The sequence below is a fragment of the Marmota flaviventris genome, chromosome 8 (assembly GCF_047511675.1).
Source record: "Marmota flaviventris isolate mMarFla1 chromosome 8, mMarFla1.hap1, whole genome shotgun sequence".
Taxonomy (NCBI): Eukaryota; Metazoa; Chordata; class Mammalia; order Rodentia; family Sciuridae; genus Marmota; species Marmota flaviventris.
In genome coordinates, this window is record NC_092505.1 from 131,553,768 (window position 1) to 131,575,322 (window position 21,555).

At 45.1% G+C, this 21,555-nt stretch overlaps 1 protein-coding gene and 1 long non-coding RNA gene across 13 annotated transcripts; one reads left to right on the forward strand and one right to left on the reverse strand.

Annotated features, from left to right (window-relative positions):
- Positions 1 to 1,410: 1,410 nt before the first annotated feature.
- On the reverse strand, positions 1,411 to 7,576 carry Glyctk (glycerate kinase). Of its 9 annotated transcripts, XM_071615663.1 has the most exons (6): positions 6,755 to 7,317; positions 5,035 to 5,150; positions 4,193 to 4,608; positions 3,813 to 3,964; positions 3,071 to 3,246; positions 1,411 to 2,755 (listed from the first exon to the last, which is right to left on the reverse strand). In XM_071615663.1, exons 3-6 carry the CDS (start codon positions 4,567 to 4,569, stop codon positions 1,889 to 1,891), a joined length of 1,572 nt encoding a protein of 523 aa, XP_071471764.1. In that variant the 5' UTR covers positions 4,570 to 4,608; positions 5,035 to 5,150; positions 6,755 to 7,317; the 3' UTR covers positions 1,411 to 1,888. The 9 variants fall into 9 exon arrangements, with proteins under 9 accessions (XP_071471764.1, XP_027789773.2, XP_027789774.2 ...); XM_027933972.3 differs by lacking the exons at positions 5,035 to 5,150; positions 6,755 to 7,317 and adding an exon at positions 7,487 to 7,576; XM_027933973.2 differs by lacking the exon at positions 5,035 to 5,150.
- On the forward strand, positions 7,499 to 14,918 carry LOC139706734 (uncharacterized). Of its 4 annotated transcripts, none has more exons than XR_011708386.1 (3): positions 7,499 to 7,586; positions 12,899 to 13,110; positions 14,398 to 14,918. It is a non-coding gene; the product is annotated as an uncharacterized lncRNA (long non-coding RNA). The 4 variants fall into 4 exon arrangements; XR_011708385.1 differs by having other exon boundaries at positions 7,500 to 7,586; positions 12,903 to 13,110; XR_011708387.1 differs by lacking the exon at positions 7,499 to 7,586 and adding an exon at positions 8,579 to 11,643 and having other exon boundaries at positions 12,903 to 13,110.
- The last annotated feature ends 6,637 nt before the right edge of the window (positions 14,919 to 21,555 follow it).

Genomic DNA, 21,555 nt, shown 5'->3' on the forward strand with positions numbered 1-21,555 from the left:
GAGACCCCACTCACATGCAAAGATCTCAGCAGGCATGGAGGCAGATGTGCATTAGCAGCAGCTGAGCTGTGCTGATTACCTGTGTGAGCACTCACAGGTGCAGTCCCACTCCTGCTATGCCCACCATGCACATGCACACCAGGGACAAAACTGACAGGCCCTCAGGCCCTCCACACGCTCTTGCCTACAATTTGGTATCCTGTGCTAACACTCACATTCCCAAAGGCAAGGACTCAGTCTGGGAAAGGGCACATCTAAGGACAACAGTATCCCTGTGACCCTGCTCAGCAGGCAATCCACATCAGGACAGAAAAGAAAGGAACTCTCTCCCTTTTTCCTAAAGGGGGTCCCCAGAGCCCAGCTTCCCTTGTTCACCTCCCTCCCAATCCCCAGAGCCTGCTCTGTATAAGCCATATCCCCAAGTCTTGAACCTTCTGCTAGTTAGGCTGTCCAGAGTCTAAGTGGGAAAGGGAGGCTCTTCCCAGAAAGAGGGCATGCCATCTCTGGCCTAGAGCCCGTTACCCTCAGGACTGGGGAAAGACCCACAGGAGCAGCCCCAGGCCTCACTGTTCTCTATGGCTTTTTATTCCTATGTGATTCTACTGCTCACTCATATAGGGATTGGAGCCGTGGCGCACGGTGAGGATAGCCAGCGGAGGGCTCCAATACTGAACAAGAAGGCCCGAAGGAAGCCAGGATAGTGGCACCTCCTTCTGTCAAGCCAGGCTGCCAGCCAGGCCAAGGGAACAATTCCACTGCTGCTCTCCTCCCTACTCACCTCTTTGCCCATCGACTCTAACAGGGGAAGGGCCTTCTGGACCCCTTCATTGCTCTGACCCACCCACCATCCCAGTCCTGAACACCATCACTCAAGGCTAGACCAGGGCCTAAACTGTGTTCCCAGAGGAGTGGCTGAAGGACCTGGGGATGTTCAGCTTAGGAAAATGGGGCTGGCACAAGAAAATAAGGTCCAGTGTCCTGTGGGCTAGAGGAGCTCCTAGACAACAGAGGCCTAGGAGATAAGATAGATTTCAGCTCAACCAAAGCCAAGAGCATCCAGATACAGAAGAGATTTCTTGGTGGCAGGTAGTAAACATCCACCCCAGTGAGGCATACTTGCAGGAGTACGACAGACTATGGCAAAGGATGCCACAGGGAATCATGGTTGAATGGGTGACAGTCCCTAGGCCTGTCCTCCCTGGGATCTCTGCTTGCCTACATCAAGGCTGTTGGGATCCAGGCTCAACTCACATAGAGTTCAGAAAAACAGGCAAGCCTCGTCCTGAGTGTGTCAGGATGAGAGGGGTATGGGAAACTCCGTCAGATCCTGGCACTATGACTATAGCCATCCCACACTCCCTTCCCCAGCAGCTCCCTGTGAGTCTGTACTGAGGGAAGATGCACTGAGAATCCAGTGGTCCTTTTATTTATTTGTTTTTGGTAACAGGGATTGAACTCAGGGAAACTTAACCACTGAGCCACATCCCCAGCCCTTTTTTGTATTTTATTTATAGTCAGGGTCTCACTGAGTTACTTAGAGCCTCACTAAATTTCAGAGGCTGGCTTTGAACTTGCGATCCTCCTGTCTCAGCCTCCGAGCAACCAGGATTACAGGCGTGCTCCACTGTGCGCAGCCAGTGTGGTTCTTTTTATTTTCAATCTCTCTAGCTTCACTCCACAGAAGGCGGAGGTGAGCAAAGAGACTGCTCAGGAAAGAACAACAAAGACAAATAAACTGGCCAAGGGGCTTGTTCTATCCTCAGAGCTAATTGCTATTATGACAGAAAGTAGGCCCTAAAGCCTGGTGAGGCCCTGGGGACCAACTCTGGTATTCCCTAAGACCCCGCCCCAACGCCTCTTCTGTACTCTCAAAATATGACCGATGATGTCACTGAGGCCACAGAAACAGAAGGTGGGTGTCCATGACATTGGTTCCTGTTGGCCCTGTGTACAGCAGGTGTGCTCCACCTTGAAGGCGGCAGAAGAAGGTGTACGAGTCATTGTGGGCTAGGAAGGTAGCCACATCCAGGCCCTCAGCAGCAGCCTGGATGGTAAGCTCAGGCATGACCCAGGCCCCAGCAGCTTCTGTGGGCCCATCCTGCCCATCGGTGCCACCACTCAAAAACAACACATCAATAGGCCCCAGTGGCCATCTTCCTAACTCTGCTCCAACACGCAGGGCCAGTTCCTGGTTCCGGCCACCCTTGCCTGAGCCGTGCAGCTGCACCGTGGGCTCACCGCCAGCTAGCAAGCAGACTGGGCCCCTAGCCTCTGCCACAGCCTCCAGAACCTCCTCCAGCTTCAGATCTGGGAGCTGGAACTCAGCTGCCAGCTCATGGAGTTTTGCATCTTCCTCCACAGAAGCACCAGCCGTGGATGAGATGAGGCGGGCTCCAGCCACTCGGGCTAGCAGTCCATAGAACTGGGCCACACTTTTCACATCACCCTGTATGGCTGTGCTCAGGACCATGGCCCGGTAGCCCAGCACCTCAGCCTGCTTCTGAGCCTCAGCCAATGCCAGCATATTAGAGCCGATGATCACATTGAGGACATGACCACAGGTGTGTGGCCCACGGGGGTCAGAGTCAGCCCGAGAGAGCACAGTCTTCACAGAACGTGGCAGGGCAGCACGAAGGCCATAGCGATTGAGGATGTGCAGGCAATCTTGCACATTGTGGGCGCTGGCCACAGTGGGGCCACTGGCAATGACCTCCACAGGGTCCCCCACCACATCTGACAGGATCAGACTCACCACCTGTGGAAGGGCCACGGGGCAAGGGTCAATCCCACCTTCTTCTCATCCCGGAGAGCATAAGAACAAACTTCCCCTTAGGTATCCATCATCTGGTACACTTCCTTGATCATATCTAACCATTCTCAGGCAGGCTCACAGAACACCTGGCCATGGGAACTCCCTCTATCCCTCTGGGGCCCCTCCCAGGCCTTCCCCCAGCCTGGTCCTGTAAACTCTCATACCAGGTCCTTGCCTGTATGCTGGTCTAGGCTTTCATGTCCCAGACACATGTAGGCAGTAGTCCAGAGCTGCCTAAGGAAGAAGCAACTCACGTACCTGGGCAGGATAGGCAGCCTGAGCCAGCCCTCCACCCTTCAGTTGTGACAAGGCCTTCCGCATGGTGTTCAGCTCCTGGATGGTGGCTCCATGGGCTGCCAGCAGCTTAGTGAGCATCTGCTTCTCCTCCAGTGTGATAGGTGGGATGGGGGAAGGCAGCAGAGCAGAGCCCCCACCTGCAGAGACACAGCCTCAGGCACAGGAGACATCCCAACCCAGGGAACCAGGCAAGCAGTGGTGGTCAAGGCCACATGAGGGAAGTGGTCTGGGAAGGTGGAGTTAGACTGCCCCATGAGGACAATTACCACACCCTGGCTACCAGATGTTGTCCCCTGCCATTCCCTAAGAACTTGGAACAGAGGTAAACAGCAGAAGACCAAGGAAAGAGTTGGAGACCTAGGTTCGAGCCCTGGTTGACACTGGTGCAGACAGCAACAATAGATCGAAAAGCTCTGCTGATATACCAGGTCCCGTGTTAGGTTCCCCCTCTGTACCTAATTATCATCACCCAACAATGTGAGTTGGTGTTAGGGAGGATCTTGCAGCTCAGGGAAGGACAGATAACTGGCCCAAGGCCAATCAGGAGGCTCCAGGTTCCTCACTGCCTCCTTTGCTCCCAACTCCACACATTCCTCCCTTGCTCCCAACTCTTAGATCATCCCCCTTGACTGAGAGTTAATCAGATCAATCTCTCAAAAACCTGGTATTTGGAGCACCCTCCAGCCTGCTGTCCTGAGCTAACCTGAAATGAGCACAAGCAACAGGTCATCAGCTGTAAGTCCCTCAGCCAGCTGCTGGATGGCTAGTGCGGCCCGCAGTGCATCATGATCCGGTAAGTTGTTCTCTGCACCCTCAAATACTTGGACACGGCTGTGTGGTTTCAGCAACATCTCCCTGAAGAGGAATCAAATAGAAAGTAAGAGATGCAGAGGGCTCCTCTCCTCGTATCTGATTTCTCAGCTGCATAGGTGAAGGGGCATGAACAAAGATGACCACCGACACCCATCCTGGAGCCAGACCAGACATAGGAAGAAAGGTAAGCTGGTGAGGAAGGGAAGTCTGAGCCCATGTATTCCCTTCCTCCAGTTGGACAAAGGGGAGCAGCCCTCCATGCCTCCTTACTGCTTGCCGGCACATTCCATGGCAGCACGGATCCCCTTGGGAACGCTGATCACACCCTGCACAAGATGCTGGCCCAGTAGCTCCTCAGCTGCTGCTGCCATGCCCAGTACAGCCTTGCCAAAGCCCACTAGGTAGAGGTTTTGCCGCAGCTGAAAGCTCCGGTCCCGAACCTTCAGCGTTCTGCCATCAGGGTCCAAAGACAGTGCCTTTTGCAACATGGGACCTGGCTGCACGGCACCCACAGCACTCTCAAACAACTGTTGTGCATGCTCTGCCAATGCCACACCACTGGCCAGCCGGGCCATTGGAGCCCCCCAGATGAGTTGACGCAAGGGGGCTCGAACCAGACAGGGCAGGACCTGAAGGGCTGTAGCCATGCCCCACTGCTCTCAGCACCACCTTGCATCCATGGCTGCCTGGGGGAAGAAAGCATATTATGAGGCTAGAGATGGGAGGCCCCCCACAACCACCCCTCTGAGGGCTTAGGGCCAGTGGGCCCCATAGCAGCTGCTGCAAGAATGAGCCTCTGATAGCTCAAGGGGACTTCCTCAATCCCACAGCTACCTGACCTCAGTCTCCTCCTTGGATCCCAGCCCACCACCCAGCCAAGTCCTCCTCTTCTGCAGACCATACATCAGGCTTCCAGACACTCTGTCCCAAGTCCAAAGTTCCTGTTGACTGGGCCCTTCTCCTAGATCATCCCCCTTGGCTGGGGTTAATCATTCACAAAAGGAGCAATTCCTACCAGAGGGTTTCCACTCCCCCTTTTCCACCTCCAGCATTTCTAAGCCCTGGTCCAGGGGGTAACACCCACTTCTGGCACTCCAGCCTTGCTTCTTTACCATTTCTGCTGCCAGGAGGCTGTTGGTCACATCAACCGACCCTGAGTCCACTGACCTCTAACCTGCTCTCTTTCATTAGCTCATGGGACTGGGCTGGGAAGCTTGGGAATGCAGGTCTGTGTGGGGAGGCTACATGTTCATCAGTGCACTGATAGGCCAGGTCCAGAGTACATTCTCAAGGCACACAAGCTGAGGAATCCCAGCACTCAGGTAAGTCCAGCAAAGAAGACCAGGTACAAGTCAGAAGTAAAGGCTAGCTCACAGTGAAACTTAAGGAAGTCCCCAGGCACTGCTTGAGGCCACGTACTATGGAACCCGATCTGCAGGAGAGGAAAAGATGCCCTTCTACCCACAAAGCTGGACAGACCCATCCCTGCCAAAAACACCCATTCTGGCTCTGACATAGCAAAACAAGTCCTGAGTCACACCACTTGTAGCAGTGAGAGCCCAGTGGCTGAAGCAGGAAAAAGTCAGGTTCCTATCACTGAGCCCAAATATTCATTTTCCCCATTGGGCCCAGAAAGGTTTGAGGTGAAGGTCAGGGAGCAATAGAGGGGTTTTAGGACAATAAAACACCAAAGGGCTCATCTATAAAAAGACATCAATTTTTTTCATTGTTTTATATTTTGGTGCTAGAGATTGAACTCAGGGCCTCTCACATGCTAAATATGCACTCTATCACTGAGCTACACTCCAATCCCTAAAAAATCACCTACTTTAATGAATAACTACCATTAATGCTGCAAGCTGATTATATCAGCAAGTGTGGAGGAGGAGAGTCAGCATTCCAGCTCTACCAACAGGTTTTCTGGGTAGCTGATGCACCTCCATTTCTCCCACTGGGACTCATTTGAAAAATGAGTTGAGGTGAGATTAAAATTAACATTTGGGCTGGGCACAGTGGTACACACCTGTAATTTAGCAGCAGGAGGATGGCAAGTTCAAAGCCAACCTCAGCAACTGAGCAAGACCCTATCTCAAAAAACAGGGGTTGTAGTTGTGACTCAGTGGTAGAGCGCTTGCCTAGCATGTGAAAGGCACTGGGTTTGATCCTCAGCACCACATAAAAAAGTAAATGAATAAAATAAAGATATAAAAAAATGTTGAGAGGCCTGGGTTGTGGCTCAGTGGAGTGCTGGCCTAATGTGTAGGCACTGGGTTTGATCCTCACCACCACATAAAAATAAATAAATAAATAAACAAAATAAAGGTAGTGTGTACATCTACAACTAAAAAAGATTTATTTTAAAATGTTTAAAAAATAAAACAAAAGGCTGGGGATGGACCTAAGCAGTTAAGCACCCCTGGGTTCAATCCCCGTTTTTTAAAAAAAAAGGACGGGGGAGCTTTAGGTTGTGGCTCGCCTAGCACATGGGAGGCCCTGGGTTCGATCCTCAGCACCACATAAAAAAATAAATAAAGAAAGAGAAAGTATTGGGCCATCTACAACCAAATAAATAAATATATTTTTAAAAAGATTAAAGATTAATGCTTGCCGGGTAGAGGAGAGGTAGCCGGCTCCGCGTGGCCCAGTGATAGACAGCACCTGCCTAACAAGTGGGAAAGTCCTGAGTTTGATCCCAAGCGGTCGACCTAGCTCACCCCTCAACACCCTCAGGCTTTCTGAAGCCATCCAATGTTAACACAGAGAACACAAAACACAAGTTTATCCCATACCCAAACAATATGGCAATTTCCATACCTGTGTTACTTACATTACCTAGTTCTCAGCTTTTCCATAAATTAAGATTAACCCTGCTCCACTCCTGTGGTGAAAGGGAACACAAAAAGCACCTCCACAGAAAAACGACCGGATTTCGCCAGGGGGATCCCTGGGGCTTGCCCATCAGGCTGGCTTTCATAGCCTGAGTGAACCGTATAACTATTTTCCATGCGGACAAAGGCCGAAATGACCTCAATCTTGCTACTAAATACCAGAATCCAGGGCAGGGGAACGCTCAAGGCTAAATTTGCCAGATAAAATACAGGACTTCCCGTAAAATTTGAATTTCAGATAAGTAATATTGTAGTAAAGTGTCCCACATAGTATTTGGAATATTCTTATACTAAAAATTATTAATAGTTTATCTGAGATTCAGTTTCACTGGACATCCTGAATCTTTATTTGTCAAATCCGCCAATTCTACTCAGGATAACAGCATCGTAATCCCAGGAAGTTCTAGTTCAAAATACAAAAAAAAAAAACAGAACGATCAGCGCTGACTCCTCCCCGGCACCAGGTGGGACTGCCAATTCCGGTTTTCGCTGACCGCAGATGACTCGGAAGTGACGTCATCCCGAAGTCGAGGCCCGGAGCCTTCACAAGGGAAATACCTGCTGTGTAATGCCAGGTAGTGACGCGAAGAATAAGGGCCAGCTACTGTAGACCTGCCCTCAACTATACTCGGGATTGCCTCGGAAAGTCATGTGTGCTCCAGCCGCAAGGACTTACCATTCCACAGCTACGGGCCCAGCTTCCAGCGCTGGCGACCGGAAGTACTCGCGGGTGGGCAGAACGGAGTCCGGAAGTGGGAATGAGGGACGCGTATTTGGTAAGGTTCTGACTCTGCTCGGACCGGATGCCCTGAAAAGATGCTTACGGGACACCAAGTCTTCCTCTTTGCCTTGAGTTCTCAATGGATTTCAGTTATACGTCCCCTTTTTTTTTTTACCTTGTAGGATGTAATCAGTGATTAAATATATTCTAAACTCTTGTTAGGAGCCAGGTATCGAGCTGGGCAAATGGACAGAATCGCTACTTTCCCCCAACCCACCCCTTGGAGCCCTGCCCCGCCGATGGCTATGATCCCACAACTCGTTGGCGTTTCCCCTGTGTAAAATGACTACTCTGCTTTCAAGGAAATAAGAAGAAAAAAAAAAACAGTTTATCCTGAGTCAAATATGAATGACCATGGCCTGGGAACAGGGATTCAAATTACATTAAATTGGCATATGCCCCTGTGAAAGAGGTAGTGTGAGCTACTGAGGATGGAGTACAGAGCCTCCCTCGTGGTAGACAGGCACACTACCGCTGAGCTTTGTCCCCGGGCTTTTTTTTTTTAATTTGTTATATATGACAGCAGAATGCATTATAATTCATATTACATATATAGAACACAATTTTTCATATCTCTAGTTGTGCACAAAGTAGAGTCACACCATTCTTGTCTTAATGTGCTTTATACATGTACATTAAAGCATTTTTGTCTTCATACATACATGTACATGTACAGGGTAGTGATGTCCATAGCATTCCACCTTCTTTCCTACCCCCATTCCCCCTCCCTTCCCCTCCCTCCCCTTTGCCCTCTATAGAGTTCATCTAATCCTCCCATGCCCCCCACCCCCAACCCCATTATGAATCAGCATCCTTATATCAGAGAAAATTCGGCATTTGGTGGTTTTTTTTTTTTAAATTGGCTAACTTCACTTAGCGTTATATTCTCCAACTCCATCCATTTACCTCCAAATACCATGATTTTATTCTCTTTTAATGCTGAATAATATTCCATTGTGTATATATACTACATTTTCTTTTTCTTTTTCTTTTTTTTTAAGAGAAAGAGAGAGAGAGAATTTTAGTGTTTATTTTTTAGTTTTTGGTGGACACAACATCTTTGTATGTGGTGCTGAGGATCGAACCGGGTCGCACGCATGCCATGCGGGCGCGCTACCGCTTGAGCCACATCCCTAGCCCACCACATTTTCTTTATCCATTCATCTACTGAAGGGCATCTAGGTTGGTTTAGTTATTGTGAATTGTGCTGCTATAAACACTCTGGCTGTGTCCCTGTAGTATTCTGTTTTTAAGTCCTTTGAGTATAGACAGAGGGGTGGGATAGCTGGGTCAAATGGTGGTTCCATTCCTAGTTTTCCAAGGATTCTCCATATTGCTTTCTATATTGGTTGCACCAATTTACAGTCCCACCAGCAATGTATGAATGTGCCTTTTTCCCCACATCCTCGCCAACACTTTTTGTTTTTGTATTCTTGATAGCTGCCATTCTGACTGGGGTGAGATGAAATCTTAGAGCAGTTTTGATTTGCATTTCTCTAATTGCTTTTTTTTTTTTTTTTTTTTTTTTGAGGAGGGTTATTAAACTCAGAAGCGTTTAACCACTTGGCAACATCCCCACCCCTTTGTATTTTTAAGAGAACATCTCACTAAGTTGCTTAGGTTCTCCCTAATTTGCCCAACTCAGCCTCCAACTTCCTGTCCTCCTGCCCTGCCTCCTGAGTACGTTATGGGTGTGCACCACCACTCCCAGCTCAGATTTTATCTTCTAGCATTCTTAGCTTTAAGGTTGGTGGAAGCTAGAAATAATATATTCCAAAAAGTTTATTAGTTACAAGGATATTAGGTCAGATAAAAAGTTAAGGTAAATGGCTAGTAAAGAATTTAAAATAGCCCAAGATAATTTTGAGTCTTTTTTTTTTAAGAGGAGAGAGAGAGAGAATTTCAATATTTATTTTTTATTTATTTATTTTATTTTTTTTTGGCGGACACAACATCTTTGTTTTTTTTGTATGTGGTGCTGAGGATCAAACCCGGGCCACACGCATGCCAGGCGAGCGCGGTACCACTCAAGCCACATCCCCAGCCCCTAATTTTGACTCTTGATGTACAACATTTCATCTCTCCACAATCACTATGTCCTACTTAGCCAAGATCAAGCAGTCTGAAGGATTTATTTCTATTTTTATTTATTTATTTTTTTCGGTACCGGGGATTGAACTCAGGGGCACTGGGCCACTGAGTGACATCCCCAGCCTATTTTATGTTTTATTTAGAGACAGGGTCTCACATAGTTGCTCAGCCTCCCAAGCCGCTGGGTTTATAGGCATGCACCATCATACCTGGCTGAAGGATCTTTAATATAGATGCAACTTCTCCAGAAAACTTCAGTTCACACCCCATAACCTCCATGGACCACCAAATACAAGTTTGGCTCAGCAAGAGATTGATGTTCCTTGATCTAATCCTCAAACAAGCACACTGTGTGTATCACAAATGACCCTGGATCCTCCTTATTGCCCCTGCTCTTTCTCACCTGCCTTGAGCCTAGCTATCTGACTCCTCCCCACATTTGTTAAGTCAAGTCTTGACCATACTGCAAAAACACAAAAAAGAACACACTTTTTTACTGATGAAGATGAGGGAAGGAGTTGCATAACAAATTGCATGGCATATTTCCTTAAAATATTGAAACCTATTTATCTCCACCTGCTAAGCTTTGGCCATTGCTACATCTCTCCATAGGAATTGAAACCATTCTCTGTCCTTGTCATGAACTACACACACACACACACACACACACACACACACACTTCCAGCTCTCTCCCTGTTTTTCTTTCCCTTTATAAGAGAGGACATTTTATTCCTTCTCCCAAATGATTCCCCACTCCATCACCAAAATAAGAGAACTTCAGGAGGACCTACTCTTTTCAATGTGAGGGGAGACTGTAAATACTTTAAATTTCATAGTTTTTCCTTGCTTACAGTAAGCTGTCTTTATCCATCCATGCATGTATTCATTTCCCCATCATTCAACAGACATTTCCTCAGTACCTTTATATGAACCAATTGCTGTAGCTACTGGGAAGAGTAAGAAGTGGTTCTACTTTTCTGATTATATTTCTGCACTGCTACTGAGAGTTTAAATTTGTATACCTCTCATTAGTTAGTGATAGAAATTCCCTTAAACAGACACCATTTACTGTGCCAGTTCTATTCTGTCACAGTGTAAGCAGGAGACTGTACCCATTTGTTAATTTCCCATTGCCATCTGAAGCTACTCCAAAGATGCACTTTACAACAGCAAGGTTTCTGTGCTCACTGGACTGTGAGCTCCTGCAAGGTAGTGACTTGATCTAATTCATATATGTATTTCTTCTTCCCTGCATTTGAGCAGATATAAATAGAGCCTGGAATTTCTGTTTTCATTTTTAAAAATGAATTAACAGGTGAACAGGGGAAGGATTCAGCTGAAAAGTGGAAAGGATTTCTCAAAAGGAAAAGAGGTAGTGGTGAGTGGAAGTAATGAAGCAACGGAATTTAGGACCAAGAAAACAAGGCTTCTGGTGGGCATGATGACACACAACTATAATCCTAGTGGCTCAGGAAGCTGAGGCAGAAGGATCCCAGGTTCAAAGCTAGCCTCAGCAACTTGTGAGGTTGTAAGCAACCTAGTGAGACCCTGTCTCAAATTTTTAAAAAATAAATAAAAAGGTCTGGAGATATGGCTCAGTGGTTAAGCACCCTTGGGATCAATTTCTGCTACCAAAAAAAGAAGGGGAAAGAAAACAAGGCTTCTCAGAACACTTGCACATAGCTTGATAGTAGGAATAAATATTTGACTACAGACTTTCTAGAGTGCACTTTGGCAATAAGTATCAATATAAAAAATGGGACAGGCAATTTCACTCCATGGAAATAATTGGGCATGTGGACAAAGATGGTATAGGAAAGATTTTTTCTTTGCCTTCTTAGGTTCTGCTACTGGGGCCCTGTAGATTAAACTGTCCAAAAAAAAGTAATAAGAGAAATGGGTTTATTTCATATGCACATGGAAAGCCTTGTCAAAATGAAATGAAAACTCCATAGGAATGGTAAGACTTGAGATCTTATATATTATTTATAACAAGGAATGATAATTTGTGGAGACTTAACAAAACTAAAAGGGACTTGAGCTTTTAGGATCAGTTAATTGTGGGATACTAAATATATGTGGAACACTGATGGAAGATAAGCATTATTTTACTAAGGTTTGTTTGTACAGATTCATCTCTGAATCCACTGCCTGTCTCCAGTGCTAAGCATGTTCTCTTCCTGCTATGGGAGGATACCTTTCTCATGGGAAATTTATATCCCACTTTTAGGTTAAAAATGGGGAAGGCAGGAGGTCCTTCCAACATCTACTGTTTCCCAAATTCCTTCATCTCAAAATAAGTCTTATGCCAAAGTCGCATGTTTTGAAGTGGTATAATCTGATCCCTTTCAATGGACATGAAGAGATATCCACTTAGAGTTTTCATGAATGTAAAGCAATCTAAATAGACACTGATAAGAGAATTTATATAAAGAATTTATAGTATTTCTAAACAGACATTAAAAATAATAACCAGGGCTAGGGATGTGGCTCAAGCTGTAGGTAGCGCACTCACCTGGCACGCGTGGGGCGCTGGGTTCCATCCTCAGCACCACATAATAATAAAATAAAGATGTTGTGTCCACCAAGAACTAAAAAATAAATAATAATAATAATAATAATAATAACCAACCATGGTGGCACATGTGTTGTAATCCTAGTCCAGAGGCAAAGACAGGAGGATTGCAAGTTCGAGGCCAGCCTCAGGAACCAAGGGAGGCCCTGATCAACTTAGGGAGACCCTGTCTCAAATTTTTTTAATATTTATTTTTTAGCTTTAGGTGGATACAATATCTTTATTTTATTTTTATGTGGTGCTGAGGATCGAACCCAGTGCCTCACATATGCTAGGCGAGCACTCTACCACTTGAGCCACAACCCCAGCCCCCTTTTTTTTATTTTAAAAAGGGATGAGGATGTGGTTCAGTGATTAAGCAACCCTGGGTTCAATCTCTATTACCCAAAAATTAATTAATTAATTAATTAATTAATTAAATTTAAAAGTAAAAAAGGACTAGGAATGGGTTCAGTGGTAAAATGCCCCTGGGTTAAATCCCCAGTCCCTCCAGCTAATAATAATAATAACAACAACAACATACATGTGTTTTGGGTTTTGTTTTTCTGTATTGGGGGTTGAATCCTCAGGGCCTTAGACATGTTAGGTAACTGCTCTACTGAGCTGCATCCCCAGACTTTTTCTTTTTGTTTGTTTCGAGACAGGATCTCTGGTCTCTGCAAGTGCCAAGGCTGACCTCAAATTTGTAATCCTACTGCCCTCAGACTCCTGAGTAGCTGGAACTACAAACGTGGTGGTACTTTCTTGAGATGCTGTTTTATAAGGGAAGCTGATGGCGCTATTGTGAAAGAGAGCCCCTCAGAAGCCTTCTCAGTGTGGGGAAGAGGTCTCAGGTGTTGCCCCCACCACCAGGTGAGGAGAGGCCTGAGATGATGAGCTGGCAAGGTAGCCTGTCAGAAGAGGGGTAGGAGGAAGGAAAAAGGGCAAGGGTATGGGTAGCTGGGGTACTCAGAGACTTCCCCAGAAAATAAAACAGGACAGAATGGAATTCGGGGGACGGAAGGAAGTTTCAGGAAGCAGATGCCCTAGCCCACCCTTGGTGGCAACTGACATGTGCTGGGTGACTCTTCCCAGGCACCTTGGCAATGCTCCTGGCCCAGGCCATAGGGGCCTTGCACCTATTGGACCAGTCTGGTTCCTGGGCCCTCTTGCTGCCTGTGGGTGTGTGCTCCCCAGCAGTTCTACATTGCATGGGAGAGAATTAAGTTGTTTATCTCTAAGGGATCCTGACCAGAAACAGAGGGACCTCTGGGTCCTAGAAGAAGGAAAATCCATGATGTCTGCCCAACACCCAGGGAGTTGTTATAAAGTATTGTCTTCCTTCAGCCATTCTTTCCAGAAGATCATCTCCCCAGCCCTTTTAAGCCACTCCTAGAATCTTCTGGAGGAGGCTCAAGAAGGATATATCTGAAGAGATTTATACCCTTATCTGGAGTAGTAAGTGTTGTTTTGTTTTGGTTCATTTGTTTTTGGTTTTTGCTGAGGATTGAACCCAGGCATGCTCTACTGAGCTATATGTCCCCAGCACTTTGTTTATTTATTTATTTTTGGTACTGTGGATTGAACCAGGGGTACTTAACCACTGAGTCACATCCCCATCCCTTTTTATTTTTTATTTTGAGACAGGGTCTCACTAAGTTGCTTAGGCCTTCACTAAATTGCTGGGGCTGGTCTTGAACTTGCCATCCTCCTGCATCAGCCTCCCAAGCCACTGGGATTACAAGTGTGCCCCACACAACCAGCTTTGTTTTTTCATGATGAGGCTAGCCAAATTTCTGAGGCTGGCCTCAAACTTGCCATCTTCCTGCCTGTTAGGATGGCCTTGGGCCTGAGCCTAATTAACTCCATTTTAAAAACTCCATTTTGAAACCAGTTTCACTAGGCACACTCACAGAGCCCTCCAGTATGGCCTCAAACAAGTTGCTTCCCCTCTCCCTAATAAACAGAGTGAAGCCCCTTGCAGGCTGTCCTCCTCTGATAAGAGGGAAAATTGAGAAGATCAGGGTGGAGACCACCAGACCAGATGTTTCTGACCCCAGGGTAAATGATGTCACTGAGAAATTCAGTGGTAGCTGATAAGGATTGAAAGGGGGGTCAAACCCCCTAAAATTTAGTATAAATGATAAAGCAAATGAACAGGGATTCGGCCAGCCGAAACAAGGATGCACTCGAGCTGGAGAGCCTGATGAGGACCTGACATCCCATCACTTGTCATCCTTTCCTGAGCCTCTGCATGATCCTCACTGCTGTCAAACTCTACTGCCTCGTCTAGACTTTGGTGTGAGCTGCAACTCCTCCCTACAACCCCCTCCTCAACCGGGTGTCCACTCCACACCAGGAAAAGCCTGCCTTGGTTCCGGACCTGATCACAGTGGTCTAAGTGAGTGTGCATCTGCTGGACTTAAAGCCTAAGGCTTAAGACTTTTGAACTTAGCATGCAGAGGGAATGTCTGTCTTTAGCTTATCATGATTAAGTGTGTTTTCAGTGCTTAGAATTAATCTAGAATTGTGTGCTGTGAATTAATTAATCTTGAATTGTTTGCTGTGAATTGATTATGTCTATGGCAGTGCCTAACATTCAGGATTGTCCTTTTCTTGATTAAGAACCTATAGAGTGAAACTGTATTGAGTAATTTGAGTGAATAAAGCATTGAAAGGGGCAGGAGCACATGGACATTCTTTATTTCTCCTCTCAATTGCATATGTCGCAATTTTGCCCCCTCACGACACTGCCTCTGCATCCCCAGTGGCTGGGATTACAGGCAAGTGCCACTGCACTCAGCTAAAGTAGTTCTTTGGGGTCTTCTGTTTGAGGGCTTCCTCCTATCTCTTCAGGCTCATTTCCTATGTATGCTCATATGTCTTTATTTCCAAGCGACTTTAACCAACAGTCCTCGCAGAGTTCCTTGAGGAAAAACTTTAAAATAGTTTTCAATTTTTGTTTTCTTTTATGTTGAGGTATGCTTTTTAAAAATCATGATGGAATTGGAGAAAACTAACATTCTCTGGCCTAATGTGAAAGACTCCAATTAAAATCCTGTCTCTGAGCCAAGAGCGGTGGCACACACCTGAAATCCTAGTGATTTGGACTGTAAGTTCAAGATCTTCCTTAGCAATTTAGCAAGTCCCAAAGCAACTTAGTGTAACCCTGTCTCAAAATACAAACATAGAAGGGCTGAGGATGTGGCTCAGTAGTAACACATTCTAAATTCAATCCCCAATACCAAAAAAACAAAAAACAAAAATTCTGTCTCTATGTTATAGGCCCAAAGTATGAAGCACTGGAAATTTTGGGTTGTATGTTTTGTGATACTAGACATTGAACCCAGATGCATTGTACCACTGTAGCCCAACCCTTTTTATTTTGAGACAGGGTCTTGCTGAGCCCTCAAATTTTCAATGCTTCTCCTTCAGCCTCCTAAGTTGCTAGGATTACAGGTATGCACCCCTACACCTGGCTACCACTGGAAATTTTAAACAAGTTGTCATAAGGGACACCAAGCAATGAAAAAGGCAGAGGGTAGGAGGTTTGTAGAACACAATCTCTTTCAGTGTAAAGACTTTCTATAGCATCTCTACTGACAACTTTTATTTTTTATGGTTTATTTTGAGACAGGATCTCATTAAGTCCTTAGGGCCTTGATAAATTGCTGAGGTTGGTCTCAAGCTTTCGATCCTCCTGTCTCAGCCTCCCATGTTTCTGGGATTACAGGCATGAGCTACTGTGCTCATATCCTCGGCCCTTTTCATTTTTTTATTTTGAGACAGTCCAGACTGGCTGGAACTTGTGATCTAACATATCAGCTATGTGTAGCTGTGACTAAAATATCCAGCAAGAACAACTTAGAGGAAGGAAAGTTTATTTTGACTCATAGTTCCAGAGGTTTATTCCATGGTCAACTAAGTCCATTGCTCTAGACTCAAAACATCATGGTAGAAGGCCTTGGTAGACAGGAAGTGGCTACAGGGATTGAACCCAGGGGCGCTTAACCAGACTCAGATTCCCCAGTCCTTTTTGCTTTTTATTTTGAGACAGAGTCTCCCTAATTGCTTAAGGCCTCACCAAGTTACTGAGGCTGACCTCAAATTTGTAATCCTCCTGCCTTGGTCTCCTGAGTCTCTCACATTACAGGCATGCACCACAGTACCTGGCTAGGGTTTGTTGATCAATAGGAAAGGGGTGAGAAAGGGGATTATGGTCAAGATTTCTAAGGCTGGGCAAATGGCAGTTTCATGAATAAATGGTATATGACCTGGTGCAGTGGCTGTCACCTGTAATCCTAGCTACTCGGGAGAATGAATGAAGCACTGGAAAATTTTGGTTGTTTGTTTTGTGATACTGGAGATTGAACCCGGATGCATTGTACCACTGTACCCCAATCCAGAGGACTGCAAGTTCAAGGCTGGTCTCAGGAATTTAGGGAAATCCTGTCTCAAAAAATAAAAAGGGAAGCTGGGTGCAGTGGCACTCATCTGTAATCCTGATGAATCTAACCTAATTCTATCCTAAGATTGGGAGCCATCTCGTCACAAAGTTATGAAAAGTTCATTTCTGTTTTACTAAGATTTCTATTTGGCCTGACCATACTTTGAGGGCTAATCTTGTTTGGAATTCTTGCTCATGCTCAAAACTCACCCATGCCTAGTTCTCCTTAACCAGATAATAACCCTCCCTGAAACCTTAGCAGTACCTCATAAATTCTGATGTTGGAATCTCAATTTACTCCCTACCTTGAAATGTTAAGCCATGTAGATTATTAGCCTGCTATCTGCCTTTGTATTATTCTTGCCAGAACCCTGTTAGCTATAAGTCCCCAAGACACCCCCCTTTGTAACTGTTATGCTCGAATTCGGGACCTCCAAAAGATCACCAGAGACCAAGATCAATATAAGCAGCAAAGAGGCGTTTATTGCAAGCTAGCTCGGTCCTCAGTGCACACAGCAACTGGTGACGCTGAGAGGCCCCAAGCCCAGGGTTTGCAGCAGTTTTATACACTCTTTAGGGAAGGCAGGGACTTCAAGTACATCATAGCATCTCTTAGCAAACCATCACCCACGGCAGGAAAATCATAAAACAACTCTAAAACATGATTAGCACATTCACTGGCGGGAACAATTTGGGTAGGGGTGATTGGTTAGTACAAGAGGGGGATTCATTTGAACTGATTGGTTTAAGCCACGAGGGATGTACGTGTTGAACTACATGGTTTTCCAACATGTTATCAACCACCATAAACTACTGGGAGGGTCATCTTGCATCCAGGTATTTTCTCTGTCTCATGCTGATTAGTGGTCACTAGGGGGTTGCTATGGGTCCTCACCTACCCTGACTGAGTCAGGGACACCTGGCTCTGCAGATCTCTCCAGTTATTTGTAGATAAACAACTCAGCAGGGTGGGTATGTGCCTAGGAGTGCTCTGTGGGTCTTTCAAAGAACAAGGGTCACGCCCCCTTCCCTGGACAGGCCTTGCTCTGAGGTAGAGGCTGGTTTCTCATAACATTTTGTGCTATAAAACCTTTTTCCTAGAGAGCTGGGGGGTTGGCCTCAGGCCCTGCATTTTGGGTGAGGCAGCCGCTGGCCAGTTCTCTCTTGTGTACACAATATAAGCTTGCTTTAATTTGGCTTAAAATTGGAGTCGGTGGTCTTTGTGTCGTGGTTCAAAAATCTCTGTGGCTCAGGAGGCTGAGTCAAAGCCAGTCTCAGCAAAAGCTAGGTGCTAAGCAACTCAGTGAGATCTCCAAGTAAAATACAAAATAGGGCTGGGCATGTGGCTCTGTGGTTGAGGGTGCCTAAATTCCATCCTCAGTACCCATCAAAAAAAAAGCGTAAAAAAATAAAAAGGGCTTGGAATGTATGTAGCTTGGTGGTAGAATGCCTCTGGGTTCTATCCCCAGTACTGCAAAAATAATAAGTAAATAAGCCCCATATGTTTTCTTCCTCTTTAGATTAAGTATGGTCCCAAGCCAGCAGCATTAGCATCATGTGGAAACTTGATGGTATGCAAACTGTGAGGCCCCACCCTAGACCTAATGAATCAGAAATTTTGGTATAGAAATTAAAAAGCTCTCCAGGTGATTCTAAAGCACTTCAAATTTGAGAACCACTGCTTTGGATTCTGCTCTGGAGATTACCCAACACATTGTTTTCTTTTTCTTTTTTTCTTTTTTCAGTACTGGCTAAGGAACTCGGGGTTTCCTGAAGGCACTCCACCACTAAGCCACTGAGCTACACCCCCAACCCTACCTTCCTATTCTATATATATATATATATATATATATATATATATATATATATACATACTGAGGATTGAACCATGGGATGCTCTACCACCAAGTTCCCCCCATCAGACCTTATTTATTTATTTATTTATTTATTTATTTAGAGACACAGTCTCACTAAATTGACAAGACTGGTCTCAAACTTGCAGTCCCCTCTCATGATAGACAAAGATGTGATTTATGCAGTTGAGGGGGAGAAATAAAGAATGTCCATACTCTTCTGCCCTCTTCAATGTTTTGTTCACTCAGATCACTCAATACAATTTCACTCTATAGGTTCTTAATCAAGAAAATGACAAATCTTAATGCTGGGCACTACAAACACTGCAATAGGCACAATTAATTCAAAGCAAACAATTCTAAGTTAACTCTAAGCACTGCAAACATACTTAATCATGACAGATCTGTTATAGATATCCCCCTCTGCATGCTAAGTTTAAGTGCTAGATCTAAAGTCTTTATATATTAGCTGTTGATGAACCTTTGTTTTATTTACTTATATATGGTGCTGAGAATTGAACTCAGTGCCTCACATATGCTAGGCTAGCACTCTACCACTAAGCTACAACCCCAGCCCTAGATCTAAAGTCGTAAGTCCAGCAGATGACACTCAGACCACAGCGATCAAGTCTGGAACCCACAGAATCTTCTCCTGCTGTGAAGTTGAAGGCTGGTTGAGGAGACTGTCATAAGGGGACATCACCATTCTCACCAGAGTCAAGAGGCTGCTGTAGAGTTTGAGAGTGGTGAGGATGATGCAGAGGATTAGGCAGATGATGAGAAGAGTTGGGATGCCAGTCCAGGTCCTCATCAGGCTCTCTGGCATGTGTGCATCAGTATCAGCTGATTCAAATGTCTATTCATTTGCTCCATTATTTATAGTAAATTTGGGGGCTTCTGCACACCTTTTTGGTCCCTATCAGCTGTTACCAGGTTTGTTAGTGACATCTTACATCTTAGAGTCAGGACATATAGTCTGGTGGTTTCTGCCCTGATATTACCCTTCTAACTCTTATCAGGGTTAAGGCAAATGACATGTTTATATCAAGTGACTTCACTCTGACTCTAATTAGAGTTGTGGAAAGTGCTTGATAACATATTGGAGGGTTCTGTAGACTTGTGCCTGGTGAGACACAGGTTTATTTTAAAATGGAGTTGCTTAGGCTAAGGCCATCTTTACATCCCCCTGCCTCAGCCTCCCAAATTACTGGGATTACAGGCATGCACCATGAAGCCTGGCTCTACCTTCCTATTCTTTTTTTTTTTAATATTTATTTTTTAGTTGTAGTTAGACACAATGCCTTTATTTTATTTATATGTGGTGCTGAGGATCAAACCCAGGGCCTTGCACATGCCAGGCAAGCTCTCTACTGCTGAGCCACAACCCCAGCCCCATCTACCTTCCTATTCTTAAAGGGCCATACAGTGACTTTTAGGTTTTGGCAGTTATAGGGTCTTTAAAAAAAAAAAAAAAACAAACTTAAAACACACATTTACATGAACTGTTTTACAGCTTGCCCTGTTTTGTTTTGTTTTAGTCATGTATGAAGACATAGGGTCTTTTTTGCACTTCTTAGCTCTGCAAAAGCAGCCCCAGAAAATGATAAGAGTATGGTTACTGTTAGCACAAAAGGATCTGCCTCTTATGGACCCACTCTCATGGTGGAAAATGAGCCACTGGCCAAAGGAGGAGTCTGGGTTTATATTGGTTATACTGAGAGGTGACTTAATTAGTGAGTGTGTCAGTTTGGTCACTCAGGAATTTGGGGTCTGTTTTACTAATTATTGAGTGTGTCAGTTAGAGCACTCAGGAATTGGGAGTTTTTTATTTTTACTGGGCAAGGTGGAGGGTCAGGGGTCTGTGACCAGCATCTGGAAAGGATTTGTTCTGGGAGCAATCAATGCTTAAGTCTCTTCGCATTCTAGTTTTGATGTCCTTCTCCCCAGGACTTGCTTTGTCACCAGGAAAGAATGTATTGGGAAAGGATCCATGCTTTCAATGTATGACTTTCTTTTTCACTCCCTTTTTTCCAGGCCCCAATATTTGGGGTTTTTCATTTTTCCATATCCAACAGTTACTTTACAACATTATTTTACTATAGGAAATTTATATTTCATATAATTTTCATGTCATGAAATATTATTTAAAGTTTTTTGACTATTTAAAAATTTTTAACTTGTGAGACAAAAAAAAAAAAGGCACTGGGGCTGGGGTTGTGGCTCAGAGGAAGAGCCCTCACCTAGCATGTGTGAGGCCCTGGGTTTAATCCTCAGCGCCATATAAAAACAAAATAAAGGTATTGTGTCAACCTACAACTAAAAAATAAATGTTTAAAAGAAAAAAAAGGCATTAGGCTGGAGTTGGCCTTTGGGCAGCTCACCCTTAGTTGAGAAACACAACAAAACTGGAGCCAGTCTAGGACAAAGTGGCAGGGGAAGCACTATCTAGTACCTATTATAGATTTATGTAGGCCATCTGAGAGCTGTTATTGATATTATGTTTCCTATTTTGTGTATTAAGATAAACAGCAATTAGTAGTGGTAAAAAAAAAATAAGTTTATATTTCAAAGTTCTGGAGGCTGGGAAATCCAGGATCAATGCACCAGCAGGATTGAAGTCTCGTGATAGCCTTCTCTTGGCTTCCAAGGTGGCAACTTGTTGTCTCATCTTCCAGAGAGGACAAACTGTGACCTCACATGGTAGAAGGTGGAAGGACAAAACTGGGCATGGTGGTGCTTACCTATAATCCCAGTGTTGTAGGGACAGATGAGGCAAGGCACCGAAATGGCAGGAAACAGCTTTATTTGGCTTCAGCCAGGTTCAGAGGGTACAGCTTTCACTGTAGTCAATTAATCCCCTGAACCCTGAGTTCAGGTAGTTTCAGAAATTTATACCTAGCATGTAAGGGGAGGGGCTCAGAAGTTCACAGTCTGCAGAAGTTCACTTAAAGGAGCTTTTTCTTTCACTGTTCTGGGCAAGTTAACCTTTAGGGACAACACCTGAGAAGGGGAGAGCTT